Genomic DNA, 27388 nt, shown 5'->3' with positions numbered 1-27388 from the left:
GAGGCCCGGCGGCGACATGGGCAAGATGGCGGCCGCCATCGGCTCTGTGGCTACGCTGGCGACAGAGCCGGGGGAGGACGCCTTTCGGAAACTTTTCCGCTTCTACCGGCAGAGCCGCCCCGGGACCCCAGACCTGGGAGGGGTCATCGACTTCTCGGCGGCCCACGCTGCTCGCGGCGCGGGGCCCGCTGCCCACAAGGTACGGAGAGAGGAGCGGCGCCCCCCCACCCCCCGAAATCCGCCTGGCTTTTTGGAGGGCTTTCCTTGTCCGCCTCACCTCTTCTCGTCCTCCGTGGGCGCCGAGGTGAACTGCCCACGAACTCGGGCGATGAGGAGCTCTGGTGCCCGTTTCTCCGTGCGGCCACTCGTGGCTGCCCCCACGGTCAGAAACGTCTGAGAACTGGAATTCATTCTTTCCATTAACTGCCCGTCTGCATTTCCGCTTCCACTTATGTAAAAATCCAAATAATCTAACATAGACGCTTCAAGCTCTGAAGCTTGAAAAACCAACTCCCTGGGTGATCGCAGAAGCAGCAGGGCTCGATGCTGTTGGTTGAGCCTTTGTCCGTAAAGCTGGTCCCTGTCTTCCCTGGGCCTCCTGGAAAGAGGGCACCGAAAGGTGGAGATCGTCTCTACAAGCGGAAAGTAGCGGGCAAACGAATCCAAGCATCGTGCGTGATTTCTGCCTTTCCCCACGAAAATTAAGGAAAGTAACGTGAGGTGGGGCAGGGAAACATCACAACTGTAGTGTAAAGCATGTTTTCTCTACAGTCACTCTAACACTGAGGACACTGGACACTTCGCTTGTCCACGGTATTGTCCCCAGGTGGCTGGATGAGGCATTCTCTCCAGCCTAGTAATACCTAGCTCCCAATAAACTTGGAGTGCTGTGATAACACCGTATTTGCCTAGAACTCAGCTTTTTAGAAACTTCGTTTTTTGCAGAAATGGTCTTCGAGGCGTCAAAATAACATACAGAAAATCTGCACCCCAAGAATAATATAGTTGACTCGTGGGAGAGTCTCTCAGATCCTCCTTCAGCCTCTTTTGCCCATGTTTTACTATAATACTTACATACTTTGAAAAATGGAAGCCACCTGAGAAAGGGACATTGTATCTAGCACAGTAAGTAGAACAGGGAGCACTCAATAAATATGCGATGGAAAACATAAAAACTTGAGTATTTAGTTCCCCAGCTCAAAACAGATGGAAAGTAGCAAATTAGCAAAGAAAAAAGTTACTGTCACAAGACACCTGGTGAGAGCAGTGGAGAAAGTGATGGCAACAGTTTGGCAAAGGAGGCAACAGAAAAACGCTTTAAAAGCTCAGAGTTTGGTTCAATTTAGCATATGGTAGATTAGGTCCACAAACTTCAGATCTGAGGGTGTTGCTGAATGACAGTGCAATATTAAATATGGTCTATTTAAGAAATAATCATAAAATGTTTAAAATAAAAACATGTCATCAGCTGCTAGGTACCTGGATAAGTTAGCTTGGTCAGGACTTTCAGAGACTTGCAGACAGCTATTTTATTATATAGACTGGTTATGCACCAGCCACTTACTGGTGTTTTGTGTGGAAATCTTTACACTTGGCAAGGTTAATAGGATAAGAGATCATGTCTCTTTGGAAGAGAACATTTGATGCTCAAAGGCAAGCCAGACCCTAAGTTTATTATTCATAGAAGAATAAAGCTGTTTTTTTTCCTAAATGTCCTTACTTTAGTGACTGCATATTGGATCTCTTAACCAATTTAATGAACCATGCATAAGATGCTCTTACATGCAAAGAAAACCTCATGAGCTCCTGAAAAACTTAATTCTTAATTAATTAACAAAGGCAAAAAGTTCTGAGTTTCAGTTTGAAATTTCGTCTAAAATAGAGCAAATATTGTACTTTAGCAAACAGAGTTCCCAGTGTTTTATTGGTACATTTTTTTCTGTGTGGTTAGAGCTCTCTCTTTCCATTCTCTCACCCTCCCCCATCTCGGTATTCCTCATAGCTCTGTTTAAACACCAACTATATACAAGTGCCTCCAAAGCATTATTAGCCCTAACCAAAATAAAGAGCATTGTGACTCAGGATATTCCAGAACACCAAACACCTGTCATGATCAGTGTCCTAAAAGAAATCACAGAGGTGTGGTATCAGGAAAAAGTAGTCTCGAAGGCCTGAATCACCCTGCTTCTCACTACTACTTATGTTAATCTTATATAGCTCTCTAGTTTTTGTTCGTATATAGATGAGGAAATTGAGGCTCTAAGAAGTTAAGTGACTTGTCTAGGTCTTACAGCAAGTAAGTTCTGGGACTAAGTTTAGGACCCCAGACTTATGTCTCCTAACTTTGCCCCATACCAGGCATGTCTTTAGAGGTTTGAGGTTCTCAGAATTGACCTGTAAAATAGCTTTAACCCTCTGACTTCTGTTTCCTTTCTGTCAGGTGATTGTATCTCAGCTAAGTGTGTCTTCAGTCAGTGACCACGACGCACACAGAGCAGGACTTCAACCCGTCAGCAAGTGGCGAGCCTATGGGCTCAAAGGCTATCCTGGTGAGTGCCGCTGACCTTAGAGAACGAAATCAGTCATTCCTCTAATTTCACAGGAGGAACTGTAAGCTAGTACATAGAAAAGAAGAAGAGTAAACACACAGAAATGTGTGTTCCACTCCCAACACCCCCCAACTTCTGCTTCAGCTAAAATTTAGATTTATTGAGCACTCCCAAAGGATAGAACAGGAGTCAGTAGTACCTGCTTATATTGCAGAAAGTGACACACCAGAGACGAGTCCAAAACCAGGACATTGACTCTGGGCTCCCTGCCACAACTCTCCGAACAACTACTGTGGCAGAAGAACCGTTTAAGGTGATAGAATAATTCATAATGGTCACTCCAGGCACAAAATTCCTACATTCTCGAATGGTGTAATAGCAACTTAAAAATTATTGCTATCAAGGTGGAACATTTGAAAAAGGAATTATAGTTAATGAGATCCGAAGTCCCAATAGACTAAATACTCTACAATTTTTGAATTTTCGTGATGCTGGGTAGCTCACTTTACAGATAAATTAAGAAAACCAAGAGTGGGTAATGTTACTAACCTTTTTTAGGATCATGGGGCCATTGTAATTATTTAATATTAATATAAAATATTTTAACATTTAATATTTAAAATACTTTAATATTTTCATAAGATGTTATTTAGAAAATATGGAAATGCCTTAGTTGGCCAAATAATCTTATACTTGTCATCCTGTTTCTTTCTAGAGGACATAAAGTTAACACTGCACTTGTGATTTCAAATATGAATTAAAAGCAGGAGATACTGCTAAATAGAAATACTAATTTTTGTTGTGCTTAAGGGCCAGGTCTGTGTTACGGCTCTTAATACATTATGACCACTGAAGTGTTTATAATAGCATGGGAAGGTGTGACAGCTTTAATACTTCCTATAAAAAGCCTCGTGCACTTCAGTTTTGTATTAAAGAACTAAAGACTTAAGTCTTATGATTGAAGTTGCAAAGGAAGCGGTTGAATGATGACTTTTATATGCAAAAGCATTGCTCTCCATGAGTTTGGGTAAATGAAGAGAATGCATCAGCAGCAGTCTTTTAATCACTTTTTGTTCATGAAGTCTGCCCTTTACCTTTCAGGCCTAGCTCCTGTCTTCAAGGCCATGTTTCTCTGTTGTTGTGCTTTTTTCTCTTCACAGATTGTTCATACTACTAAGTTATCAACCTCACTTTGGTTTTCTATTGTCCAAATTGGTGTCCTTGCTTTTTGAGGTTTTCTAGGATTTAACCACATCATTGAATTGATCCCTCACTGTGTTTCTAGAGACTTTATTCTGTCTTCCTTACCATAGTAAGCAACATTTAATAGAAGTATAACGTCCAAAACATGGGAGATGACAGTCTCCTTTTACTCTGACTGATTGGAAGGACGGTGTTTACTTTTGGATCCTGGAACCTTAGCACAGCACAGCCTGGTTTTATAAGAGTCAGCAAGAGTGTGATGGGTCTGAAGACCAGAAACTGAGACTGGGGAAGAGTAGACTTGGGGGGGAACCTGAGAGTATCAAACATCTGAAAAGTTGTACTCAAAAAGGGAGGGGAAACAGTGCATACTAGTGGTTAAGACCCAGGTTCTGACACCAGGCTACCTGAGTCCTGGCTCTGCCCTCTACTATTATATGATCCTGGGCACGTTTCTTAATCTCTGTTGGCCTCAGTTTCCTCAGACGTAAAATGTGTATAAAAATAGTACCCACTTCATAAGGTTATTCTGAGAATTCAATGTGAGTACACAGGTAGAGCACTTACTAGGTGAGTGCCTGGCACTTACTGAAAATCCATAAATGTTAGCTGTAAAGTTAGAAGTATTTATCAAGAAGAATTAAAAACAGGTGGCTCTGTGTGTCAGAACCTAAGGCTACTGCATGAAAATTAAAAAGAGGCAAAATTTAACTCAGTCAAAGGAAGACGACAGTTGTCTGGAATGAACTGCCTAAAAAGGGATTAAACGTCCTGTCAGTGTCAAGCATGGACTAGCTCAGAAGTATTCTTCCTTTAAGCCAATATGTTTGGTGTGTTAATCTTTATTTTGTGAATTAATGGGAAGTTAATGGAATTAATGGTAAGATGGTAAGTTGTTACAGGTTTTCATTTTTTTTTTTCTTTCAAAATATTTACAGTCCTGTCACTGTCCTAAGTTATTTGGAGAATTTTATGGATACATGAAATGTAAAAGTGGCCTCCACACTTAGAAGCAAATGTTCTCATTTCTATCTTCCCATTTTAGGAGTTCCTTCCATTTAAAGCCAGCCCCTTCCGCTTTTTGATCCCACCTCCTTTCACCTCTTCCAGCGTTCAAGACCTTGCTCTATTCCTTTTTCTATTTCAACCAGTTCCTCTCCCCTGGCTCTTTCCTCATAATCTGGAAGCATGCTTAGGTATTTTTAAACCCTACCATAAACTCTCTCCTTACTTCTTTATTCTTCTTTCACTGCTCTTCAGCCCTTGTTTCCTTTCATAGTCAGGCTTTTAAAAGACGTTATCTGTATAACTGTCTCTACTGTCCTTTCTCCGGGTACTGCATTAAGGACAAAGTTTTTCATCTCATTATCTCTAAATCCTAAGAAAGTACATAGTGTATGTTTGTTGAATGTTTGATGAATTAATCATTACTGTGCATAGGATTCCAGTTAAGTATTGTTATTCCTGTTTTACCAAGGAGGAAAATGAGGTTCGATAATACTCGGGGTCACGGGATCGTTTCAACACACATGTTGTAGGTATTGGCATCATGCCATACTGAGCAGATGTACATACCATCCTCCTTCCCTGTTACGCCAGGCGGGAGGCAGAACTCACACCAATTATATTGACTGAGAAAATTTTAAAAATCATTAGCCAGAAAATAGAAATAGAAAAGGCAAAAGGGGAACACTGAGGTTATCACAAACATAATTGTAGGAAGCAGCTACCACCTCTTTAAAAGATGACACCTGGTGAGAATTTGAGGGGTGACTTTTGGCATTTTCAATTCTAAAGTTTGCTTTGGGGTAACATAGTTGATGGTGGTGGAATATTTCTTAAGAATAAGTCAAAAAGCCAGAGATATTTGCATAGTGGTAGAGTCTAATATTCATCAAAACTTAACTCTTGGTTAACTTAAAGGAACTCTCTTCCTTTAAAATTGAAGGATAGGAATGAGAACACTTGTTTATAATTGTGGAAGCCACTGGAAGCATGAGCAAAAGGAGATGGGGAGTAAATAATAAAGTAGTAGGTATAAGGATGTCCACAGAAATAAATTTCCTGAATAACTGATGGAGAATTTCCTCCTCTCCTTTTTTTCCCCACCCATCTTTTGTATAGGATTTATTTTCATCCCAAATCCCTTCCTCCCAGGTTACCAGTGGCACTGGGTGAAGCAGTGCCTTAAGTTATATTCCCAGAAACCTAATGTATGTAACCTGGACAAACACATGACTAAAGAAGAGACCCGAGATCTATGGGAACAGAGCAAAGAGTTTCTGAGGTAGGTCTTGTCAATCACAAGAAAATGTTAGTATTCTGTTCAGGTCACTATAGCAATGCAGTGAAAGTACCTGACCTGTTTATTTTTCCCTCATTTCCACACAAATGCAGCACAATTATATTCTTTCCCCCAAGAACATTTGGACGGATGCTTTGACAGTTATATTAAATTGAGATCCATTTTAAAGATTTGCTTATCATGGCTTAGATATCAAGTTCATCCTCATTAATCATCAGGATACATTTTCATTGAGCGTCAGTCCTTTTTCCTACTTAAAGTGAGTTCCTTTGAAGACTTGTGGCAAAAAGTAGCCCTGAAAGCTCTTTACTTCTGCTCTCCTAGATGAAGTCAATGCTACTACCTGTTTTATGGTAGGACAGTTGTTCTTCATGAGAACTAATGTCTGTACCTCAATGTTGTTTGAACATTCATTCATTCCACAGGTATTTGTGGGCCAGTTGTGTACCAGGCACGAAGCTAAGCAGTGGAGTTACAAAGATAAGTAGGACACTGGCCCTGCACTCAGGAGTGCATAGTCTGTGGCAGGAACTCGGTATCATCAGAAATAATCGTAATAGAGCTCAGCAAGAAAAATGCTGTGGGGGGCAGAGGACGAAACAATTCTTCTAGGCAGGAAGGAGGTGTCAAAGAAGAAAAATGATTTTTCAGTTGAGTCCATTCTCTTTTTTTCTCTGTCATTTAAACTAGGTCTTTAAAAATGATTAGGAGTTTGCCAGTTAGAAAAAGCAAGAAGGCTCTTTTCCGTAGAGAAAGCAGCCTGAACAAAGAAGTAACATTTAAGACAGAGTGAATTGTTCTGTGAGATAGGAGCACAGGGTGTGGGCATTCATGTGATTATTCAACATATAACCATTGGGTTCCTGATACGATGTGTCAGATACTGTGTTTGAGTGTCAGAGATTCAAAGACAGATACCCTGTTTCCCCGAAAAGAAGACCGAGCCGGACAATCAGCTCTAATGCGTCTTTTGGAGCAAAAATTAATACAAGACTTGGTCTGATAGTAAAATAAGACTGGGTCTTATCCAATATAATGTGAGACTGAATCTTACATTAATTTTTGCTCCAAAAGACCACATTAGAGCTGATTGTCCGGCTATGTCTTGTTTTCGGGGAAACACGGTAAGACACAGTTCCTGCCATCCAGGAATTGTAGGTTAGTCAAGGACAGAGACATATAACCATATAATTAAATACAATTTGGCAGATACAAGGATAGACTTTATGCAATATTATGGGAATGGTCATTCAGGAGACTAGATCGGAAGTGGATTATGGAAATGCTTCCTAGAAGTCATGGATTGATTTGACAAGAGATTAAGCAGGAAAGGTAGGTTAGGGCCAGACTGTAAAGGGTTTAATGATACGTAGAGCACTAATTTTAGTCACATTGCCTGGGTTCAAATCCTGGCTCTGCCATTTAAATGGCTGTGTAAACGTGAGCAAGTTTCTTAACTGTAACCTGTCTATGCCTCATAGTAGTCCTTTCCTTATTTGATAGTGTGAGGAGTGAGTGAGGTAATATATGAGAAATCTATAAAACAGCCTCTTAAAGCCTTTATAGCAGCCTTGTGTGTTCTCATTGCACTCAGAGACTCTAATGGTGCAGCTTACAGAAACTGTCATGCTTGTTCTAACAGGGAAAATAGAAGATTTTCTTAAGCTGAAAGGGGAAAGGAAAAACAAAATCAATTGGTTTTCCCTTAAAGTCTTCTTGGTCTGTAGGTTGTGGTATAGGTGGGAGCAGTGAGGAAAATCCTATTCTTTAGCTTTTAGTAGTGCCTTTAGAACTGAGCAAAATAAAGGAAGATCATGCTTTAGTGAAATTAGTCAAAGAGAACTTAGAGTTTGTTTTTAAACCAGCCTGTGTTTTCAAGTAATTGGTTTTTTCCCTTCTGATGACTTGGCAGAAATCCCAGTTATCATCTTCTAAAATAGGTTAGACTAATCTCTTTAATAAATAATCCAGTAAACAATGGTGAGATACTTTTTTTGTCTAATAAATTATCAAAAATTAAAGATCTGATGGTTGTACCTTTCTGTTGTCAAGGGTTGGAAGAAATCGATATGCTCAGATATTGCTGGCAACACTGAAAATCGCTTAGGGCCCAAACTCTCCTTCTGTCACTGCATGATACGTGGTCCAGTTTCCTTGTCTGGGAAACAAAGGGATTGGACTGAATAGGCTATTCAAGGCGGTTGAATCATGGTCAGTTAGAGTACATGCCATCTGGACAGTAGTATATGCCAGCTTTCTCCACATTCCCAGAGCATCTCAGAAAGGGAGCGGGTCTGTAGTTCAAAAAGATTTCCCTGGAAGTTCTAACTATCTACCGTAACATCCACATGGAGATCCACTGACCGAGATGAACTCTGAGGGTCCTTTCAGTTTTAACTTTCTAGGTTTCTGTGGTCGTGGAAGAAGAAATACTTGAACTGAGAAGCAAAAAATAGGTCTGTTCACAAAAGGAGAATACCTCAGTTCTATGTTTTGTTCAAAGTTTATTGTCAGTGAATAGTGTAGCTAGAGATTCTTGCAAAAGAGTGTAATAGTTAGGTATAAGCATCTTTATTGCAACATTGGATCAGGGAAAAAGAATGAGAAAAAACCTAGGTGTCTGTCAACAGGAGATCGGGTAAATCAGGCATGACATACCCAGCAGTAGAATGCAGCCATTATGCAGCCATTACAAATTTTTAAATCCAACCCTCTAGCAAATATAGTAGGGTCTACAGTCATGGTAAATAAAATTGTTTTTCAGCATCTTCATCACAACCACCTTAATCTAAGCCACCATAATTTACTGCATTTGCCTCCTAACCAGTCTCCCTGTGTCTGTTCTTGTGCCTCTTCAGTCTGTTTTCTACGTAGAGGGTAGAAACCATGTCACCTCTCATAGTTTCTCACCTTCAGTATCGCAGTTCTGTTCCGATGCAAACCATCCAGAGTCAACACAGACATCACAAGCTAAGGGCCTGGACCCCAACCAAACTAGCCGCATTTCAGACTCCAGCCACAAGTTTGGGAGATCCCCAGGTACCCACACTTCTGACCAACTGGTTACAAATTTAGGAAAGTTCCCATGACTCCCTCAGGTCCAGTAACTCACTGGATCCATTCACAAATCAAGAAAGCTTTATGCTTATGGTTATAGTTTTATTATAAAGGTTATAAATCAGGACCAACCCCTGAAGAGACACGTGGGGTGATGTCTAGGAGCGTCCCGAATGCAAAGCTTCCATGTCCTCTTCCCATGGAATCAAGATGTGTTGTCCTCCCAGGAAGCTCTCCCAGGCCTTGGTGTTGAGAGTTTTTATTGAGCATGATTGACGGAATCATTAGTCACATAATTGAATTAAGTTTCTAGCCTCCCACCTGTCTCCTGAGGTCCTGCTAATATCACTTGACTCAAAAGCTCAATCCTCTAATCACATGGTTGATCTTTCTAGCTTGACAAGCTCACATCATGAGTCATTTGAGCATTAAACTCAGGTGTGATCCTAGGCCCACAGTGAATAACAAAGACACTTCTGACTACCCAGGGTTTAAAAGCTCTCTCCCAATAACCCGGGACAAAGGCCAGTCAAATTCTTTGTTATACAACCCCATCGCACTTGGAATAAAAGCAGAAGTCTTTACCATGGCCTTTATGAAGCCTAGCTATGGGGGCCCCCCAGCCACCTCTCCAATCTCATCTCCTGCCGTTCCTTTCATTTATTTTTCTCCAGCCATACCGGCCTCCATGCTATTCCTAAAGCATAGCAAGCATGCTCAGATTCTTGTACAAGCTGATCCTTCTACCAGGAAAGCTCTTCCTTTAGATAACCAGTGGCTTGCTTCTCATATCATCTTATGAGGAATGATTCCCTTATCCTTCAATTAACAGTAGTCCTCTTGTTTCCCCTCACTCCTTATCCCCTTGTCCAGTTTTTATTCTTTAGTGATAGTTACTAAATATTTGTGGAATTAATTAGTGGATACTTTTTTGTACCTTACAAATTTTGTGAATGTATTATGTATTCAAAAATGAAAGAAAGGGCCGGCCCGGTGGCTCATGTGGTTGGAGCTCCATGCTCCTGACTCTGAAGGCTGCCAGTTCGATTCCCACATGGGTCAGTAGGCTCTCAACCACAAGGTTGCCAGTTCAATTCCTCGACTCCCGCAAGGGATGGTGGGCTATGCCCCCTGCAACTAGCAACGGCAACTGAACCTGGAGCTGAGCTGCGCCCTCCACAACTAAGACTGAAAGGACAACTTGAAGCTGAATGGTACCCTCCACAACGAAGGTTGAAAGGACAACAACTTGACTTGGGAAAAGAAAAAAAAAGAAAGAAAGAATAAGTGAAGGGGAAATAATAAATTTAAATAAAATAAGTTAGCTATTCTATACGTTAGCTTATGAAATGCTTTGCATCCGTTTTTGTATATGTGAAAGCTTTTTTTATACATATATCCTCCACGTGGAAGCAGAATTAATCTTTGCCCCTTTCTACTCTAGGACTTTGTTAGGGTGCTATTATAGCATTTAGTATAGTGAATCCGGTCGTCTGGAAAACGAAAAAGAAAGCCGTTGGCCCTAGGAAGCATCAGCCTTGGGTGACAAAACAAAGCAAAATGTACTATTAAAGCCAAGACAGGAAGATGTTTCCAGAATAAGAGAAGGGTCAGCCATGTCATTAGGCCTAGGATTTGACAATTACCACTTAATTGTAACTAAGAAATGAGTTTTGGTAGAGGTGTTAGCAAAAGTCCGAGAGCAGTGAGGATAGCAAATACTGAGACCTTTTAGGAAGGTTTGATTGTGAAGGGAACTGGAGAGAGATGTAGGGCAGACGAAGCAGGAAATAGACAGGAGACTTGAGTCAGAGGTCAAGTTGGGAAGATGATTTTTGTTCTGAAGTATGTGGAAGGGTTAAATATTTTTTGAAGGTCAAGAAGAAGAAACAAGTGCAGAGGAGGAATTGAAAATGAAAGATGATTGATGGAGAAAGGCCTCAGAGGCTATGTCAGGGAAATGGGAGATAACATAGGTGGAGAATTGGTGTCCCAGTGGGTTGAGTCCCAGGGGTAAGGTCGCTGCGACTCGGGGAGCTGGAAAAAGATGCGTGGAGCCAAAGGCAAAATAGACATACTTTATTTACAGGCTTCCTGGGACACAGCCAGGGGTTTCTCACTGTGGCACGCAGCTGGACATTCTCAGGTTAAAACCTGTAGCCAGCCGCATCCTTGCATCCTCGTAACAGCAGCCTGCTTTGCAGCAGCCCAGCTCGGCAGCCGCCCCCCACTCCTCCCCCAAAAGCGGCTGGACCTTTTTCTATCCCTCAGACACAAAGGTGGCTCACAGTCATAGGTGCTTACATAAGGGTATTTACATGTTAGGGTGGAGTGCGCCTGCGCGGCATCCCACCTGATCGACCCAGCGGGCAGGTCAGGGTCAGCAGCTGGCCGCTCAGGAGGGAACCTGACCAACTATTTTCCCCACAATTGGCCTTAGTGGAAAGAAGTGGGAAACCAGGAGGGAAGGACAGGGTAAAGATTTTGATAAGTTTAGAGGTGTACAGAGGAGTAGAGTTGAAATCATTCACTGGATCATTTGATCAGGCATCTATTCTCATTGTCCCAGAAGGGAATAAGAGCAGGACTGAGGACTTGAGATGAATGGTGAAGGTTTAGAACAGAAAGGAGAAGATTAGGTAAGACTATGTGCAAGCTAGCAAAAGGATGTTAGCAGTTAAGGTTGAATGTGATGTCCATTTCCAGTAATTGGCTGGGGGATTCAGGGTGAGAAAGAAAACAAAGGTGGAAGCACTCAAATACTGAAGAAATGGAGTTCTAGGGATAGGGGATCGAACTTTCGGTTTAATGGAAATGAGCGACCAGGAAAGGGAGGACAGAAAACTATGGTCACTGGGGGACACTTCCGAGTTATGAAAGATGCAATTCCCAAGTCTTTAAAAATGATTGAAAAAACAAACATTGGCAATAGGATTTTGAAGGTGGTGTTTTTTTTTATTGTAAACAACCTTTAGACTTTTTCTATCTTGATTACTTTTGCTTTCACAATGATTCATTAAAGTCCCTTGAGGCAAGAAAGAACATACCAATGCTTAATTAGGACACGCGACCTACCTGCTGCAGAGAGAGTGGGCAAGCCGAGCACAGTTCATTTCCACCCCGTTCAGGTTTGGTTGAAAACAGTGCTATAGAACATGATTGCTGAGAGAAATGCCAGCACCTCCATAGAGCACTTACCTGTGACAGAAGGTGAGCAGACTGCTGTGTGGCGCATAGACCAGGGGAGAAGGTGAGCCCACCTGTCCATCATCTGCTAGTGCCTGGAGGAGCAGCAGGGGCAGGCAGAAAAGCGTGGCTCTGTTTGCAGTGAGCACCAATACTTAGGGTCATACTGGCTTGAAAACATTCTTTTGGATAATTAAAGATTTCAAGTACGTTCTTATTACTGTTAACCACAAAATTCACGAGTCCAGAAATCAGAGGTCATACTTATTTTTCTGTCTCAAGGCTACTAAAATAGAGTATGTTCTCCCAAGGGGAACATCGGGGAGATCTTTTATTTGTATCTATAGCTGAAGAAACATAAGTAGAACTCAGGTTGTATTAATAACTACATTGCATTTTTTTTTAGTTTTTACACATTTAGTGAATGGCAGTTATACTGAATAACTGTTCAGCTAGTTGCAGCCACTGGCCAAGCCTATATATCTTCCCCTAAATTAAAATTATTAATCGTTGTCTATCTCCTGTTGTGCCAGCGGTCCCCCAAGACCACACCCAAGTTTAATGATTCCCCAGGAGGACTCACAGGACTCAGCATGTATTTGTACTCATGGAAAAGATTTATTGCAGAATACAAAGAATACAAAGCAAAATTAGCAAAGGGAAAGGGAGCATATAACAAAGTCCAGAGAAAACCAGGCTCAAGCTTCCAGGGTGCTCCCCCAGTGAAGTCACACAAAATGTGCTTAATTCCCCCAGCAGCGAGTTACGATGTGTGAAATGTCTACCAGGGAAGCGCAGTGCCAGGTTTTTACATAGGCCGTCTCTGCCTAACACGTCAAATTTCAGACTCCCAGAAGGACAGCAGGTACTCAACATAAACCATATTATTTGTACAGACAGTTTAGGCACAGTGAGCTATAGTTCTGGGAATGGTGTGAACCTGCAAAATCCAAGTTCCAGATGCTGCTAAGGGCCAGCCTTGTAGGCAGGCATTTCAAAGGACAGCAGTCAGATCTGCTATACCTCTTCTGCACGGCTGTCCTAAATAAATGTGTTCTATTCCTTTTAGCTACTGGTCTTGAGGTATGTCTGTGTCACAGTGTGTTTCTTAGAATGTAAACTCTGTGAGGACAGACAGCATCTATTCTGTAAACTCTCTGACAGACATCAAGATGAGTGCCAGTTACAGCGTGAGCCTCTAATAAATCCTTTGCTTCTGCTCACGTTGTGGCCTTATTGCCCACTGCATCATCCCTGTTTAAATCCAGCTGTTCTTCAATGTCGTGTTCAACTCCCAACTCTGCCACGAAGCCTTAACTGATTAGACCGCTGACTTTGAGCTCTCCGTTTTCTTAGGTCTACTGGCCCTCAAAGCCTTGTGCTGTTCTGTTTAGTGCTGGATTTTATACTGCCTTGAATTTTCCCCTCATTTCTTTTATGCTTACCTGTTATCTCCTGTCAGAATACAAACTCCTTAAAGTAATCTATTCTTTTCCTTTTTAAACAGCAGTGGTTAAACTAAATCAAATTATTAGGCCTAGCATTCTTGTATTTTTAGATATTTAGAGGTAAATCAAACAAACAAACTTTCTCTTTTTTTTTTTTTTTAAATATTTTATTGGGGAAGGAGAACAGGACTTTATTCGGGAACAGTATGTACTTCCAGGACTTTTTTCCAGTCAGGTTGTTGTCCTTTCAATCTTAGTTATGGAGGGCGCAGCTCAGCTCCAGGTCCAGTTGCTGTTGTTAGTTGCAGGGGGTGCAGCCCACCATCCCTTGTGGGAGTCAAGGAGTCGAACTGGCAACCTTATGGTTGAGAGCCTGTGCTCCAACCACCTGAGCCATTCGGGAGCTCAACGGCAGCTCAGCTCAAGGTGCCGTGCTGCAGGGGGCAGAGCCCACCATCTCTTGCGGGAGTTGAGGAATCAAACTGGCATCCTTGTGGTTGAGAGCCCACTGGCCCATGTGGGAATTGAACCAGCAGCTTTGGAGTTAGGAGCACAGAGCTCCAACCGCCTGAGCCACTGGCCGGCCCCAAACTTTCTCTTTAGAAAAAGAGTAGTTAATCCCATAGATTTGATAGACAAGATAATAATTGTAGAAAGGCAATTTTACAGAAACCTTCTGGTTTCTGTGGGATGTCAGAAACCATGTTACGATTACAAGTCCTTAATTGTTAGCTAAGCCTCAATTATCTAAGCTGTGTATACAGGGTTAGAGAAGTCATATCTACCCAGTTATTGATATATACAATATGTTGCCAAACTTTCCGCAACCTGCAATTCCAGGAAGCCACCGTCATTATAAACATGGTGATAACTGTGATTAATCATACCTCCCTTTTAGCAAATTAAATTGAACATGCTCTGTTAGCCAAACTTTCAGTTGCCCATTGTGCTCTTGGTCCCATTTAACATAGACAGGTAAAGACATATCTGTTGTTGTTCTTGTTTTATCATTATCGAGATGCTGGAGACTAGCCATTTAAAATGGGTCCCATTGAGCAGAGGATTTAGAACCAAGGGCGAGAAACTAGAAATGCTAATGTGTTTTTAGTATTACTTTATTCTTGGTTAAGTCGTTTATCTGTTTTAATTTCTCCTATCGAGATCTTGGCTAGCAGCTTATATCATAGAAGAGCAAACTTAGGCTGCAGGGCCCATAGAAAGGGCTGTTGCTGCCATTTGAGATGAATAAATCCTCATTTGTCTCTAATCTTTGCAGGTATAAAGAAGTGAATAAACGGAGACCCCGAAGCTTACTAGAGAAACTACGGTGGGTGACCCTTGGCTATCATTATAACTGGGACAGTAAGGTATCAAATTTTCTTGCTAATTCCATGCTCCATTTTTATGCTTGTGACCACATAGTGGGATTTCTTCCTGGCTAAGCTTACAATATCAGATTATCCATTTGTGGGAGGATCTCTTTTATTTGTTACCTCTTAAAATCCTCTTGATACAGTATCTCGAGAGGCATGGATAATTTATCAAGAGAAAATTTCTTCTTCATAGGTTATGTTATTTCATCGGAAGTCATTAGTGTTTCTCTAAGTAGGTTTCAGGGATAACAGATTTTTTCTTCACTGCATTCAAGAGCAGTATAATCTTCATTTCCATTATTGTTTAGTGTTTGTTGAGCATTTATTTTCTGCATAATACCTGCCTGAAGTAAAAGAAGCTCCATATACTTCTAGTGTTCTCATTAACTCACAAAAGAACTGTCATGATCTAGATACTTTGCCTGCTATATAGTGTAAGGTCTGAGCAGGGGAGAGATGAGAAAGAATGTCCTACAGTTCACAAAGTTCCATGTTTTCAAGTTACTTTCTAAAAGCTCTATAGTTCAAAAAAAATAATTAAATGAATAAAACCTCTATAGTTTCAGTCAGCCAAGTTTGTTAACAAATATATTAACTGCTCAAAATAGTGATGTGTTACTCAAAGTATTCATGGTAGAATTCTTATTTTCAGTGATACTGGTTTAATGGTGAACTACACATCTGTTTTTGGGGAAATGACCATGAGATTTTCTTTGGGTTAGACAGCCTGGATTTGAATTCTGCCTTCAATAAGGAGACTGCCTACCTTAGAAGTCAGTTGTGAAAATTAATTGAGTAATGTCTATGTAGTGATTACAACAGTGCCTACCTGTTCTGAGCAGTTAAATGCATTAACACAATAAATGTTAGCTTATTATTTTTTATATTGTTTTTATTGTTGACATTGTTATTTTCCAATGACCTCATAGTTAGCCTCATTTACTAAGAAAAATGTGGAGTGAAAATGATCAAAAACGCTGAATGAGTAATGAGAGAAAAGTGAAAGAGAACTAGAAAGAAGAGTAGTGCACAGACAGCTTGGATAGGGATGATAGCCCAAAAAGGTAATTATTTCATTACAGCAGAGGCAGTGTGGTACTAAAATAGCAGCTCTGGGTGGTTTGATCTTCTGAAAGACTGAAACTTAAAATGGTAGAGGAAAAAAAACTTAAAGTTCTCTGATGGCACCCTTAGTTTTGAGAAATGAAATAGGAACTCTCATTTGCAATTGAGGAAAAGGAGAAGAAAAAAATAAAACAGATTCCAACCAAAAAGGCTTGGCCATCCATCAAAGACTTTTCAGAATAGTCTTCCTTAACCTGATGTAAAAGCTCGCTTCTAGCCAAAGTAAATACGTTGTCTCCAGAGCTGTGACTCTATTCCTCCAGCTAGACTATATCAGGACACTAGTGGAGATGTGAGACAAAAGTGGGTTTTCTAATCAGATTTGAGGTTGCTTGAGCAAAGGGAGACGTGAGAGGGGAGTACCAAGAAGGAAGAATGTCAGGCTGCTACAGGCTCTCACAGCAACTCGTCTGCATAGGAGATTGCTGCCTTGCCAGTCTTGTGCAGTGTATACATTTTGTAGAGAGGGTGAGTGTTCTGGCCTTTGATTCTTTTTTTTAAGGGAAAAAAGATATTTGTGATTCTTAGCTGCTAAAAGTAGAGCTTGTTCAGGGAAATGCTGAACATTACTTCCATGTTAAGGTCCTGCCTTGACCATGGTATACGTCAGTATTCATCCAGATGTTTTGAGCTTGTCATTCCATCAGCTTGACCAGTGAAATTGGCACTAAACCATGCTGCAGGCTGAGGGGTCCAAAACCAACCTGGCAATAGTATTCGCGTTGCCCTATTTTTTTAAAAATAAACTTTGTATTTTAGGGTAGTTTTACATTTACAGAGAAGTTGAAATGTAGTACAGAGAGTTCCCTTATACCCCACCCCGAGTTCTCCCTGTTAACATCTTACGTTAGTATGGTACCTTTGTCTCCATTAGTGAACCAATAATAACGCATTGTTATAATAGTGAAGTCCATACCTCAGTCAGATTTTCTTTAACTGTCCTTTTTCTGTTCCAGGATGCCACATGATATGTAGTCATTATGTTTCCTTAGGCATCTCTTGGCAGTGACAGTTTTGAGTTGCCTTTTTACCTTAAGAGAAGTATCCTGTTTGGGATTAAAGTGTATTAGAGATTGGCATAGTAATCGCTTCATGTGTAGACTCCCTGCAGGGGGAATTTGTCTCATTTATCACCGCATAGCGCAGTGCCTGCCATATAATAGGTGCTCAGTATTTTGAATGGCTCATTATTAGATTACTGGATGCCTCATAAAATGGATGGATAAATCATGCTTTGTTAATACTACATGTACATTGTTGATTTTTAAGTGGTAATTAATCTTATACCACACTTTCCTGTTTTCCTGAGATCATTGTTTATTTTTCTTATTTTTCCTGCTTTTATTAAAGAAATACTCAGCAGATCATTATACACCTTTCCCTTCTGACCTGGCTTTCCTCTCAGAGCAAATAGCCGCTGCCTGTGGATTTCAGGGTTTCCGAGCCGAAGCAGGTATCCTGAATTACTACCGATTAGACTCCACACTGGGAATTCATGTAGACAGATCTGAACTAGATCACTCCAAACCCCTGCTGTCGTTCAGGTAAGTTCTGGGGATTTGGGATTACTTTTTATCACCTTACTCCATTTTCTAAAGCATTTTAAACTAAAACAAAACATTATACTTTAAAAAATGGCTGGATTCTATCATCTTTCACTTCCAGGCATCTTAACAATGTATCATAAGTAAAATTAGCCTAATCCTTTAAGAGTAATGACCAAATTATAGTTAATATTTCTGTTTAAGATGCATGGAATCTGCCTTTGTAATGAGCAGTATTTTCTGTGGAGTAGACAAGTGGAAGGCCATACAGCAAATGGAATAGAGAAGAACAAAGCACAAAAGCCTAAATAGTTTACTCTCCTTGTCTCCCTAAGCAGAAGTTTAAATTTGTGCAAAGTATTCTACCTGTATCTGCCAAAGGAAGTGCCTGAACAGAAACTTTTATTAATCGCCTTATCTGTAAAGTGAAGAGGAATGATAAACACAGTAAAGGACTTAAATACAGGGTCTCCTCCTTTCCCATGGGGATATATTCCAAGACCCCCAGCGGATACCTGAAACCACACATAATACCAAACCCTGTGTACACTGTTTTTTCCCTCTACATTCATACCTATAATAAAGTTTAATTTATACATTAGGCATAGCAAGAGATAACAACAACTAGTAATAAAATAGACCAATTTTAACAACATGCTGTAATAAAATTTATGTGAATGTGGTCACTGGTTTCAGGGGACCCCTTGCTGAAGTCTGCCTATAGGCTCAGTGCTTTCTGGAGCAAGCTCTGCCATCAGTCAGAACACGTTTTCCGTTCATATCCTCCACCCACAAATTTAATGCCTTTCCCATCTTAACTAAGCACTTACCACACACTGTGGCTGTAACTTACATAAGACTAGCACAAATGTCTTTTTCTTCACAAGTTCACAGATAGAAGACTCATTAGCAACATCAGTATATGATTTTTTTCTTTCCTTATTAAGTAGGAATTAAGGAACTTGTACCATTTTACTTAAAGGATGTACTTCATGGCTTCTCTTTGGCATATCTGAATTACCAGTGTCACTACTCTTGCACTTTGGGGCCATTATTAAGTAAAATGAGTGTGTCTTGAACACCAGCACGGTGATACTATGACAGTGAATCTGATAACCGAGGTGGCCACTAAGTGACTAATGGGCAGGTAACGCGTCCAGCGTGGATTTACTAGGCAAAGGGGTAATTCGTGTCCTGGCTGGATGGAGCAGGACAGTGGAAGATCTCATCACACTGCTCAGAACAGCCTGCTAGCTAAAATTCGGGGGTGGTTTATTTCTGGAATTTTTAATATTTTTGGACGGGTAACTAAAACTGCAGAAAGCAAACCACGGATAAAAGGGGACTGCTGTAATTTTATTGGAAGACTTAGAGATGCATCAATAAAACTTATATAGGTAATGTTAAAACCGAATTTTTATTTTGCTTATTTAACTGCTTCACATTTTATTTTGCCGCAATCCTGTGGGTTATGATAAGTTTAAGTAGCAGACCAAGGATCTTAACACAGTTTATAAAGGAGGATTTGGAGCAACAAGTGTTGAGCTAGAATTAAAAAAATAATGCAGTTCGTAGTTTGAAAATAATGCAGTTACCATGGTTAGTAGCAGAAACTTACTGTTGCGTATTGTTTTACTTATTTTTTTTTTTTTTTGTAGCTTTGGACAGTCTGCCATCTTTCTCCTGGGTGGCCTCGAAAGAGATGAAGCCCCAACAGCCATGTTTATGCACAGCGGCGACATCATGGTCATGTCCGGGTCCAGCCGCCTGTTGAACCATGCAGTCCCAAAGGTCCTTCCAAGTCCCGAGGGGAAGAGCCTGCCTTGCTGCCTAGAGACGCCTCTCCCAGATGTCCTCCCCAGAGACGCGGTGGTGGAGCCCTGTTCTGTGGAGGACTGGAAGGTGTGTGCCAGCTACTTGGAAACTGCTCGTGTTAATATGACTGTCCGACAAGTACTGGCTACAGACCAGGACTTCCCTTTGGAACCCAGGGAGGAGAATAAAAGAGACCTCACTGCAGAAGGTTTCTGTCATCTGGATGACAAGAGTAGCCCAGTAAAACGAGCTCGGTTAAACCCTGACAGCTGAGACTGAGGGAGCCCATTCTTTTGCTCGAGCAGGTGTTACAGGAAGCGGACATACTATTTCGTGTTGCCATAGACTTTAGCACCAAGACAGGCCAAAAACAGAGAAAAAACGCATCGTTGATCACACTGTTGCCTTGGAACCCATTCCGAAGAGTAAACTGATAAAGAATAAACTCACTTCTCACCTTCATTGGTGCCTAAGCAGGCCTGGATCAGAGAAGTGCTTGGCATGGTCCAGTTCTCTTAGACACTGACGGAGGAGAGAAGTCCAAGGAGGGATGGCATTCCACAGTAGCCTTCTCAGCTCTGCTAGTACCTCTGAGGGAGGCAGAAGTGAGTTTCCATGACTGTGGAGTCTTTAAATACCTCAGACTGTGTTCCAGAGAAAGAAAATACCCCTCCCACCACCCCATCTAGTGGTTTTGTGATAAGATTGTGGTTCCCTGAACCAATTGTTAGGACACATTCTTAATTCTTCCAATCAACATCAAATCTTTTGATCTTCTCTCTCATTTTTTTCTGGCCTTCACAGAATTCTATATACATATGGACAATGAAACTGGGAATCTTATCCCCTAGAAATTAATCACAGCTCTCTCTTGCCTAAAAGGTGAATATACAGAGGGTGCCAAAAAAATGTATACACATTTTAACTAAGGAAAAAACTGTATTAAAATTGTAATGCTCAATATATACCGATAACAAAAGATGAATACAAGTCATGTGTGTATATCCTTTTGGTATATAAACCCAAGGAAAGGTAATAGTAGTTTCTCCAGATGTCTTTTAGGTCCCTAAACTCTTACTGTTGGCTTTTTAACGTAATTTTTATTGTCAGAAAGGAAACGAACCAAGGATGTTCTGTACCTGTTTTCTCCATGAATAAACTTAACTCGATTTTAAATTAAAGATCTGTATCTGTCTTTGAGGGTTAGTGTATCTGGGATTAGTTTTTTTCCTATTTCTACTTGCTATACTGTTCTTGCTATTGAACCCCTCTGGCTGCTTCTACACTACACCATCTTGCTCTGCCCCCAGTATTCTTTTCTTTTTTCAGTTTCAGGTGTACAAAACAATGTAATAGTTAGATATTTACACCCCTCACAAAGTGATAACACCCCCCAATCTACTACCCCTCTGACATCATATATAACTATTACAGTTCCATTGACTCTATTCCCTATGCTGTACTCCACATCCCATGACTATATACATACGTTTAATTATAGTTGACATTCAGTATTCTTCATCTTCAGCTTCAAGTGTGTAGAGCAGTGGTCAGGCATCTACGCAGTCTATGAAATGGTCTCCCCAATAAGTCCAGTTTCCATCTGGCACCCTCACATAATCTTTACAACATTATTGATTATATTCCCCATACTGTATTTCATACCCTGTTGGTTACATTGTGACTACTAATTTGTACTTTCTAATCCCTTTACCTTCTCCTCTATCCCCAACCCCTCCCATCTAACAACCATCAGTTATTTTCCCTATATCTGTGAGTCTATTTCTGTTTTGTTTTCTCACTTACTCTGTTCTCTAGATTCTACATATGAATGAGATCAACCATATTTCTCTTTCTCAGTCTGACTTATTTCACTTAGTATAATGTTCTCTAGGTCCATCCATGTTGTTGCAAATGGTAAGATTTCATTCTTTCTTCTGGCTGCGTAATACTCCATTGTATAAATGTACCACAGCTGTTTTATCCAATCATCTGTCGATGGGCATTTTGGTTGTTTCCATGTCTTGGCTATTTTGTATAGTGCTGCAGTAAACATAGGGGTGCATGTATTTTTTTGAATTAGTGTTTTGGATTTCTCTGGATAGATACCCAGAAGTGGAATTGCTGGGTCATAAGGTAGTTCCATTTTCAATTTTTTGAGGTACCACCATGCTGTTTTCCATAGTGGCTGCACCAATCTACAATCCCACCAAGTGCACAAGGGTTCCCTTTTCTCCACATCCTCGCCTGTTGTTTGTTGATTTATTGATGATAGCCATTTTGACTGGAGTGAGGTGGTATCTCATTGTGGTTTTTATTTGCATTTCTCTAATGTTTAGTTACATTTAGTGACGTTGAGCATTTTTTCATATGTATTGGCCATCTGTATGTCCTCCTTAGAGAAATGTCTCTTCATGTCCCCTGCCCATTTTTTAATGAGGTTGTTTGTTTTTTTTGGTGTTGAGTTGTATGAGTTTTTAAATAAATTTTGGATATTAGCCCCTTATTAAATGTATCCATGGCAAATATCTTCTCGCATTCAGTAGGATGCCTTTTTTGTTTTATTGATGGTTTCCTTTGCGGTGAAAAACTTTTTAGTTTGATGTAATCCCATATGTTTATTTCTACTGTTGCTTCCCTTGCCCAAGGGGATATACTGATAAAACTATTACTAAGGGTAATGTCTGCAAATTGACTTCCTATATTTTCTTCTAGGAGTTTTATTGTTTCGGATTTTACATTTAGGTCTTTAATCCATTTTGAATTTATTCTTGTTTTCAAAGAATACAAGAAAAGAAGGTGGTCCAGCTTCATTTTTTTTTGCATGTGTCTGTCCAATTTCCCCAGCACCATTTATTAAATAGACTGTCTTTACCCCAGTGTAAATTCTTGCTTCCATTGTCATAGATTAATTGACCATATAGGCATGGATTTATTTTGGGGCTCTCTATTCTGTTCCATTGATCTATGTGTCTGTTTTTATGCCAATACCATGCTGTTTTGATTACTGTGGCTTTGTAGTTTGATTTGATGTCCTGTAGCATAATATCTCCCACTTTGTTTTTATTTCTCAAGATTGCCAGGCTTTTTGGGATCTTTTATGGTTCCATATAAATTTTAGTAGTATATGTTCTAGTTCTGTGGAAATCATCATTGGTACTTTAATAGGGATTGCGTTGAATCTCTGTATTTCCTTAGGTAATATAGAGATTTTAACTATATTAATTCTTCCTATCTGTGAGCATGGTATATGTATCCATTTATTTGTATATTCTTTAATTTCTCTCTTCAATGTCTTACAATTTTTTGAGAGCAGGTCTTTTACTTCCTTGGTTAAATTTATTCCTAAGTATTTTATTGTTTTTGAAACATTTGTAAATGCGATTGTTTTCTTAATTTCTTCTTCTGATAGTTTGTTATTGGTATATATATAAATGCAATTGATTTCTGAATATTTATTTTGTATCTTGCTACTTTACTAAATTCATTTATCAGTTCTCATAGTTTTTTGGTGGAATCTTTGGGGTTCTGTCTATATACAAGTAGTATTGTGTCATCTGCAAATAATGACAATTTTTACTTCCTCCTTTCCAATTTGGATGCCTTTTATTTTTTTTTCTTGTCTGATTGCTGTGGCTAGAACTTCCAGAACTATGTTGAATAACAGTGGTGAAAGTGGTCAACCTTGTCTTGTTCCTGATCTTATAGGGAATGCTTTTAGCTTTTTTCCATTGAGTATGATGTTAGCTGTGGATTTAGCATATCTTTTTTTTTTTTATTGTAGACAACTTGAAAATGCATGAAACACCAAGTTTTCATCTTTGTACCCCCACCAACTCAACTCCCTATACCTTGAGCTAAGTTACTTTACATTTCTCTGGACCTCAGTTTCCTCATTCATAAAAATGAAGATAATATTTACTACCACCTTCCTAGAGGCATATTGATATTTCAAATGATAATGGGAATTTAGTACTGCTTTCTAGAAACATGATGTGCCAATAATCTACTACTATTAGGACTTTAGAAACATCCTAGCTTACTTGTGTGGATGACTGGCTGGAAGTCACTTTGATACTTGCTGCTTATGACATGATTTGCTGAATTTTATTTCCCCTCTTTCCTGCCTTTTTGTTCTAATGAGCATTGAATATTGAGGTCATGCCTTAATCCTTGGTAGGTTGTTTTTCTTTTAAGGAATAAAAATAGACTCATCCCTTTTGTGTAATTAAAAAAATCCCGTAAATTTTCCATAATACACATTATCTGTGAGCAACTGGAAACCAATATCCTATTTAATAAATCCAACAGTCAGCTTATCCTTCATCATTAAAGCAGATTGCTCTTTATCCTGTTGAATATCATATAAAGGCGTTGGTTTATGTTTAGGGGCAATGTACAAAAAATCGTATTTGAATTGTAAACTCATACTCCATGAAATGAGGTATGTATGCTGTCAGAAGCATGTGGAAAAACTGAGGCCAGCCAAGAGACCAGCAGATTCCTCTCTCAGCCCAGGCTCCCTCAGTGGCTATGCTCATTGAGTGGGGGGATGAGCAGAATTGTTTGCACAATTAAATTCTCTCATTTTTATTTATATTTATTTTTGTGAGGCGCATATAGTTGAAGATGTATATAATGCAACTCTACTTTGACAGTAAGCAGAAAATTACGCAGTTCAGGAAAAAGGGAACATTGGTGATTTTTCTACATTTACATGAGCATGATCCCCTGAGGTTTTAGCTGTCTACTAGTCTTTTTCTGAAGGGTCATCAAACCATGACCTGCCTCCTGTTTTTGTACTGCCCACAGATTAAGAATATACATTTCTAAACGGCTGGGGAGGAAAAAAATCAAAAGAAGAGTAATAATTCATAACACATGAAAATTATATGAAATTCAAATTTGTGCCCATAAATAAAGTTTTATTGGAACACAGCCACACTAATTTATTTACAGATTATCTGTGGCTGCTTTCATTCTAGAATGGCGAGTTGAGTCATTAGAACAGAGACCAGGTAGCCTACAAAGCCTAAAAGATACAATCTGGCCTTTTACAGAAAACATTTGCCAACACCTAGAAAGGAAACTAGACCCTTAGAAAGGAACCTGAAACGAGGAGAAGGGACTATGGGTAAGATTTTCTTTTTTCTTCTTTATTATTTTACACTAAAAATGCCAGAGTATATTCATTATGATCTAGGATGTATGTAGTATCATGAGTGGAGTTACAAATGTTAGGCCTGGGGAAATTGGCGCTCTAATACTCCGCTAGCAGCAATGTAAATTGCTATAACCTCTAAAGTTTCGTACATTAATGTGTAATTCTACATGCCAGTTTGACCAGGGCAGTCCTGAATTATGTCCCCTTTTCCTCTCAGAAGTGATCTGGTTTGATGATAAATTATATGGTTATCCTCATTATCAATGTTTTAAAATGTGTACCATTTGACTTCTAGGAATTTAGTCTAGGAGCTGAGTCTAAAAAAGTAATTAGAGCTGTCCACAAGGTTTTTGTGTAAGCGTGCTTATAATATTTAAAGTTTAAAATAAGCTCAATATCCAGCAACAAGTAGTTGTTTGATTAAATTCATATATTCGTTCAATAATGGTTTTTGAGCATTGTTCTTTGTAAGAAGTACTGTTCTTTGCACAAAGTACCTACCTTTGTGCTACTTATATCCTAGTGGGTTATAACATGACCATGCAGTGGAAAACTGTGGCTATTAAAAGTCATGGTAATGGAAGAACAGGAAGAAATCTGAGAAAATACACACTATTGAAGGAGCAAATCCAATTATGATACCACGCATAGGTAGCCTAAATGTGTATAGAATGTTTACATATATTTTTTTAACTGGAAGGATAGATATACCAAATGTGAATGATGGTGGGACTATAGTTGTTTATTTTATTTATGCTTTTTTTTGTATTTCTGATTTTTTCTTTTTACATTGAAAATCTTTTTACATCATTTTTTTTAAAAAGAATAAGTGTTTGGTTTTTTTAAACAAATGCTCTTTGACCTGAAATTCTCCCTCTACCTAAAATTTATTAGAATGCAAATCTAACAAAAGGGGCTTGTTTGATGAAATTATTTTATGCAATAATATATAGTCACTATCAATCATTTTTTTTAGAGATATATTTACTAATTGGAGGAAATGCTCAATATGTTAACTGGGAAAAACAACACGTGTGGCATTTTACCTGTGTTTTGTGTGAACACTGTGTATGTACACAGAAAAGTCTGGAGGGTTCTAATATTTTTATATCTTCCAGATTTGCTATGGCGAGCGTAAATTGCTCTTTTGAAAGAGGTCTTTGTGATGCTTTTGAAAGGGTCAAGTAAGGCCCACGCTGAGCTCAGCAGCAGCGGCTCTGTCAAGTGTCCACTCACCTTTCTAAATGTATGCCCTCGTCAGTTCCATTCCAGTCTGAAGCCCTTTCAGTCTCTCTGATTTTCCAATTGCTTTAAAATGTCCGGCTCAGGTGGATTTTCTCACTGCTCTTCGCTTATTATTTCAGTAGAGCCTCTTGCCTATTTCTAGCGCCTACATTAGGGTTTTCAGAGAAGGATTGCAGGCCCTCAGTGAGCTAAGTCTGAACAGAACAGACTTAGCAGGACTTGGATCGTCATGTTCTAATTTTCTCAAATCCTTTTTCAGTAAGATAAACTGGTTTTATCCCTTTTTTCTTTTACCTTAATCTAAAAGTTTGGTTTATTAGAGTAGGGAAAAAAATAAAACCCTAATACCCTAGGTAGATTCGACTAAGGCAAATTAGAATGGTAATGAGGCAGAAAGGAGCCTCAGGAATGATTATCGATCTTTGCACGAAGGGCTGGAGCAGCTAGGCAGGAGAGACACCTTCCCTCTTTCTTTCTGTTTCAAAGGATACAGTGGGAAAAAAGCAATGCCAATGTAGTTTCTTAGCCTGAGTAGTACATTTTTAGTGACATTTTTGATCAACTATCCTATCCAAATTTGAGCCCTCATGGAAATGAGTTTGTTGGCTCTCAATTCGTTTTATTGCTAAAACAAATTCTTAATAAGATAAAATGATGTAGTAGATGGAATGTGATATAGAGTGGTTATCAGAAAGGCTAAATTTTAACAACATTACCAATATTTACCATTGTGACCTTGAACAAATCACTCAACTAAGCCTCAACCTGTTTGAGCCCCAGTTTGCTCATCTATAAGGAGGTTTGACCAAGTAATCCTGTGTTACCTACTAGCTCTGCAATGCTATATTTCTAAAATGAGAAATTAATCTCAGAGTTTGGGTAAACAGCAAGCAGGGCTACCCCACGGGAAAAATTTCTGCTACAGAAATCAAGTGTTAATTAAAGGAAAGGAAAGGAAAACCAAACTGGAACAACTCAAGAAAACAAAACAAATAGCCAGTAAACATGTGAAACGATGCTAACCTCACTAGTAGTTAAGGAAATGTAGTGTAAAGCAGTGAGATATAAATTTGTACTTGTTCATTTGACAAAATTAAAGAGATTATTATCTTTTGACTCCTGTCACTCATCTACTTCTAATCCCGGTAAATCTTGTCTCTACCTTCACAGTAGCCAGAACCTAACCACTTCCATTCAGCTCACTGTTACTGCTCCGGCCCCAAGCTACTGTCATCTCTCAACTGGATGATTGCAAAGGCCTCCTAATTGACTCCGTCCACGCTGACCCCATTCCCTACCCCCATAGTTCATTCTTAACATAGCAGCCTGAGTGGGGCTGTGAATACCTAAAGGGATCGTGTCAGTCTTGTGCTC

The 27388-nt window shown here is 39.7% G+C and overlaps 1 protein-coding gene across 3 annotated transcripts; it reads left to right on the top strand.

Annotated features, from left to right (window-relative positions):
- Nucleotides 1-2: 2 nt before the first annotated feature.
- ALKBH1 (alkB homolog 1, histone H2A dioxygenase) lies at nt 3-24803 on the top strand. Of its 3 annotated transcripts, XM_081049812.1 has the most exons (7): nt 3-199; nt 2441-2549; nt 5877-6039; nt 15025-15115; nt 17597-17790; nt 19449-19692; nt 24666-24803. In XM_081049812.1, the coding sequence occupies exons 1-7, from the start codon at nt 17-19 to the stop codon at nt 24684-24686; spliced, it is 1005 nt and encodes a 334-aa protein (XP_080905938.1). In that variant the 5' UTR covers nt 3-16; the 3' UTR covers nt 24687-24803. The 3 variants fall into 3 exon arrangements, with proteins under 3 accessions (XP_080905938.1, XP_080905937.1, XP_080905936.1); XM_081049811.1 differs by lacking the exon at nt 24666-24803 and having other exon boundaries at nt 5910-6039; nt 19449-23102; XM_081049810.1 differs by lacking the exon at nt 24666-24803 and having other exon boundaries at nt 19449-23102.
- Nucleotides 24804-27388: the final 2585 nt, after the last annotated feature.

This window comes from Rhinolophus hipposideros, assembly GCF_964194185.1.
Source record: "Rhinolophus hipposideros genome assembly, chromosome: 5".
Lineage (NCBI taxonomy): Eukaryota > Metazoa > Chordata > Mammalia > Chiroptera > Rhinolophidae > Rhinolophus > Rhinolophus hipposideros.
The sequence above is the reverse complement of the archived record's forward strand: the minus strand, read 5'-3'. Positions and strand labels throughout refer to the sequence as shown.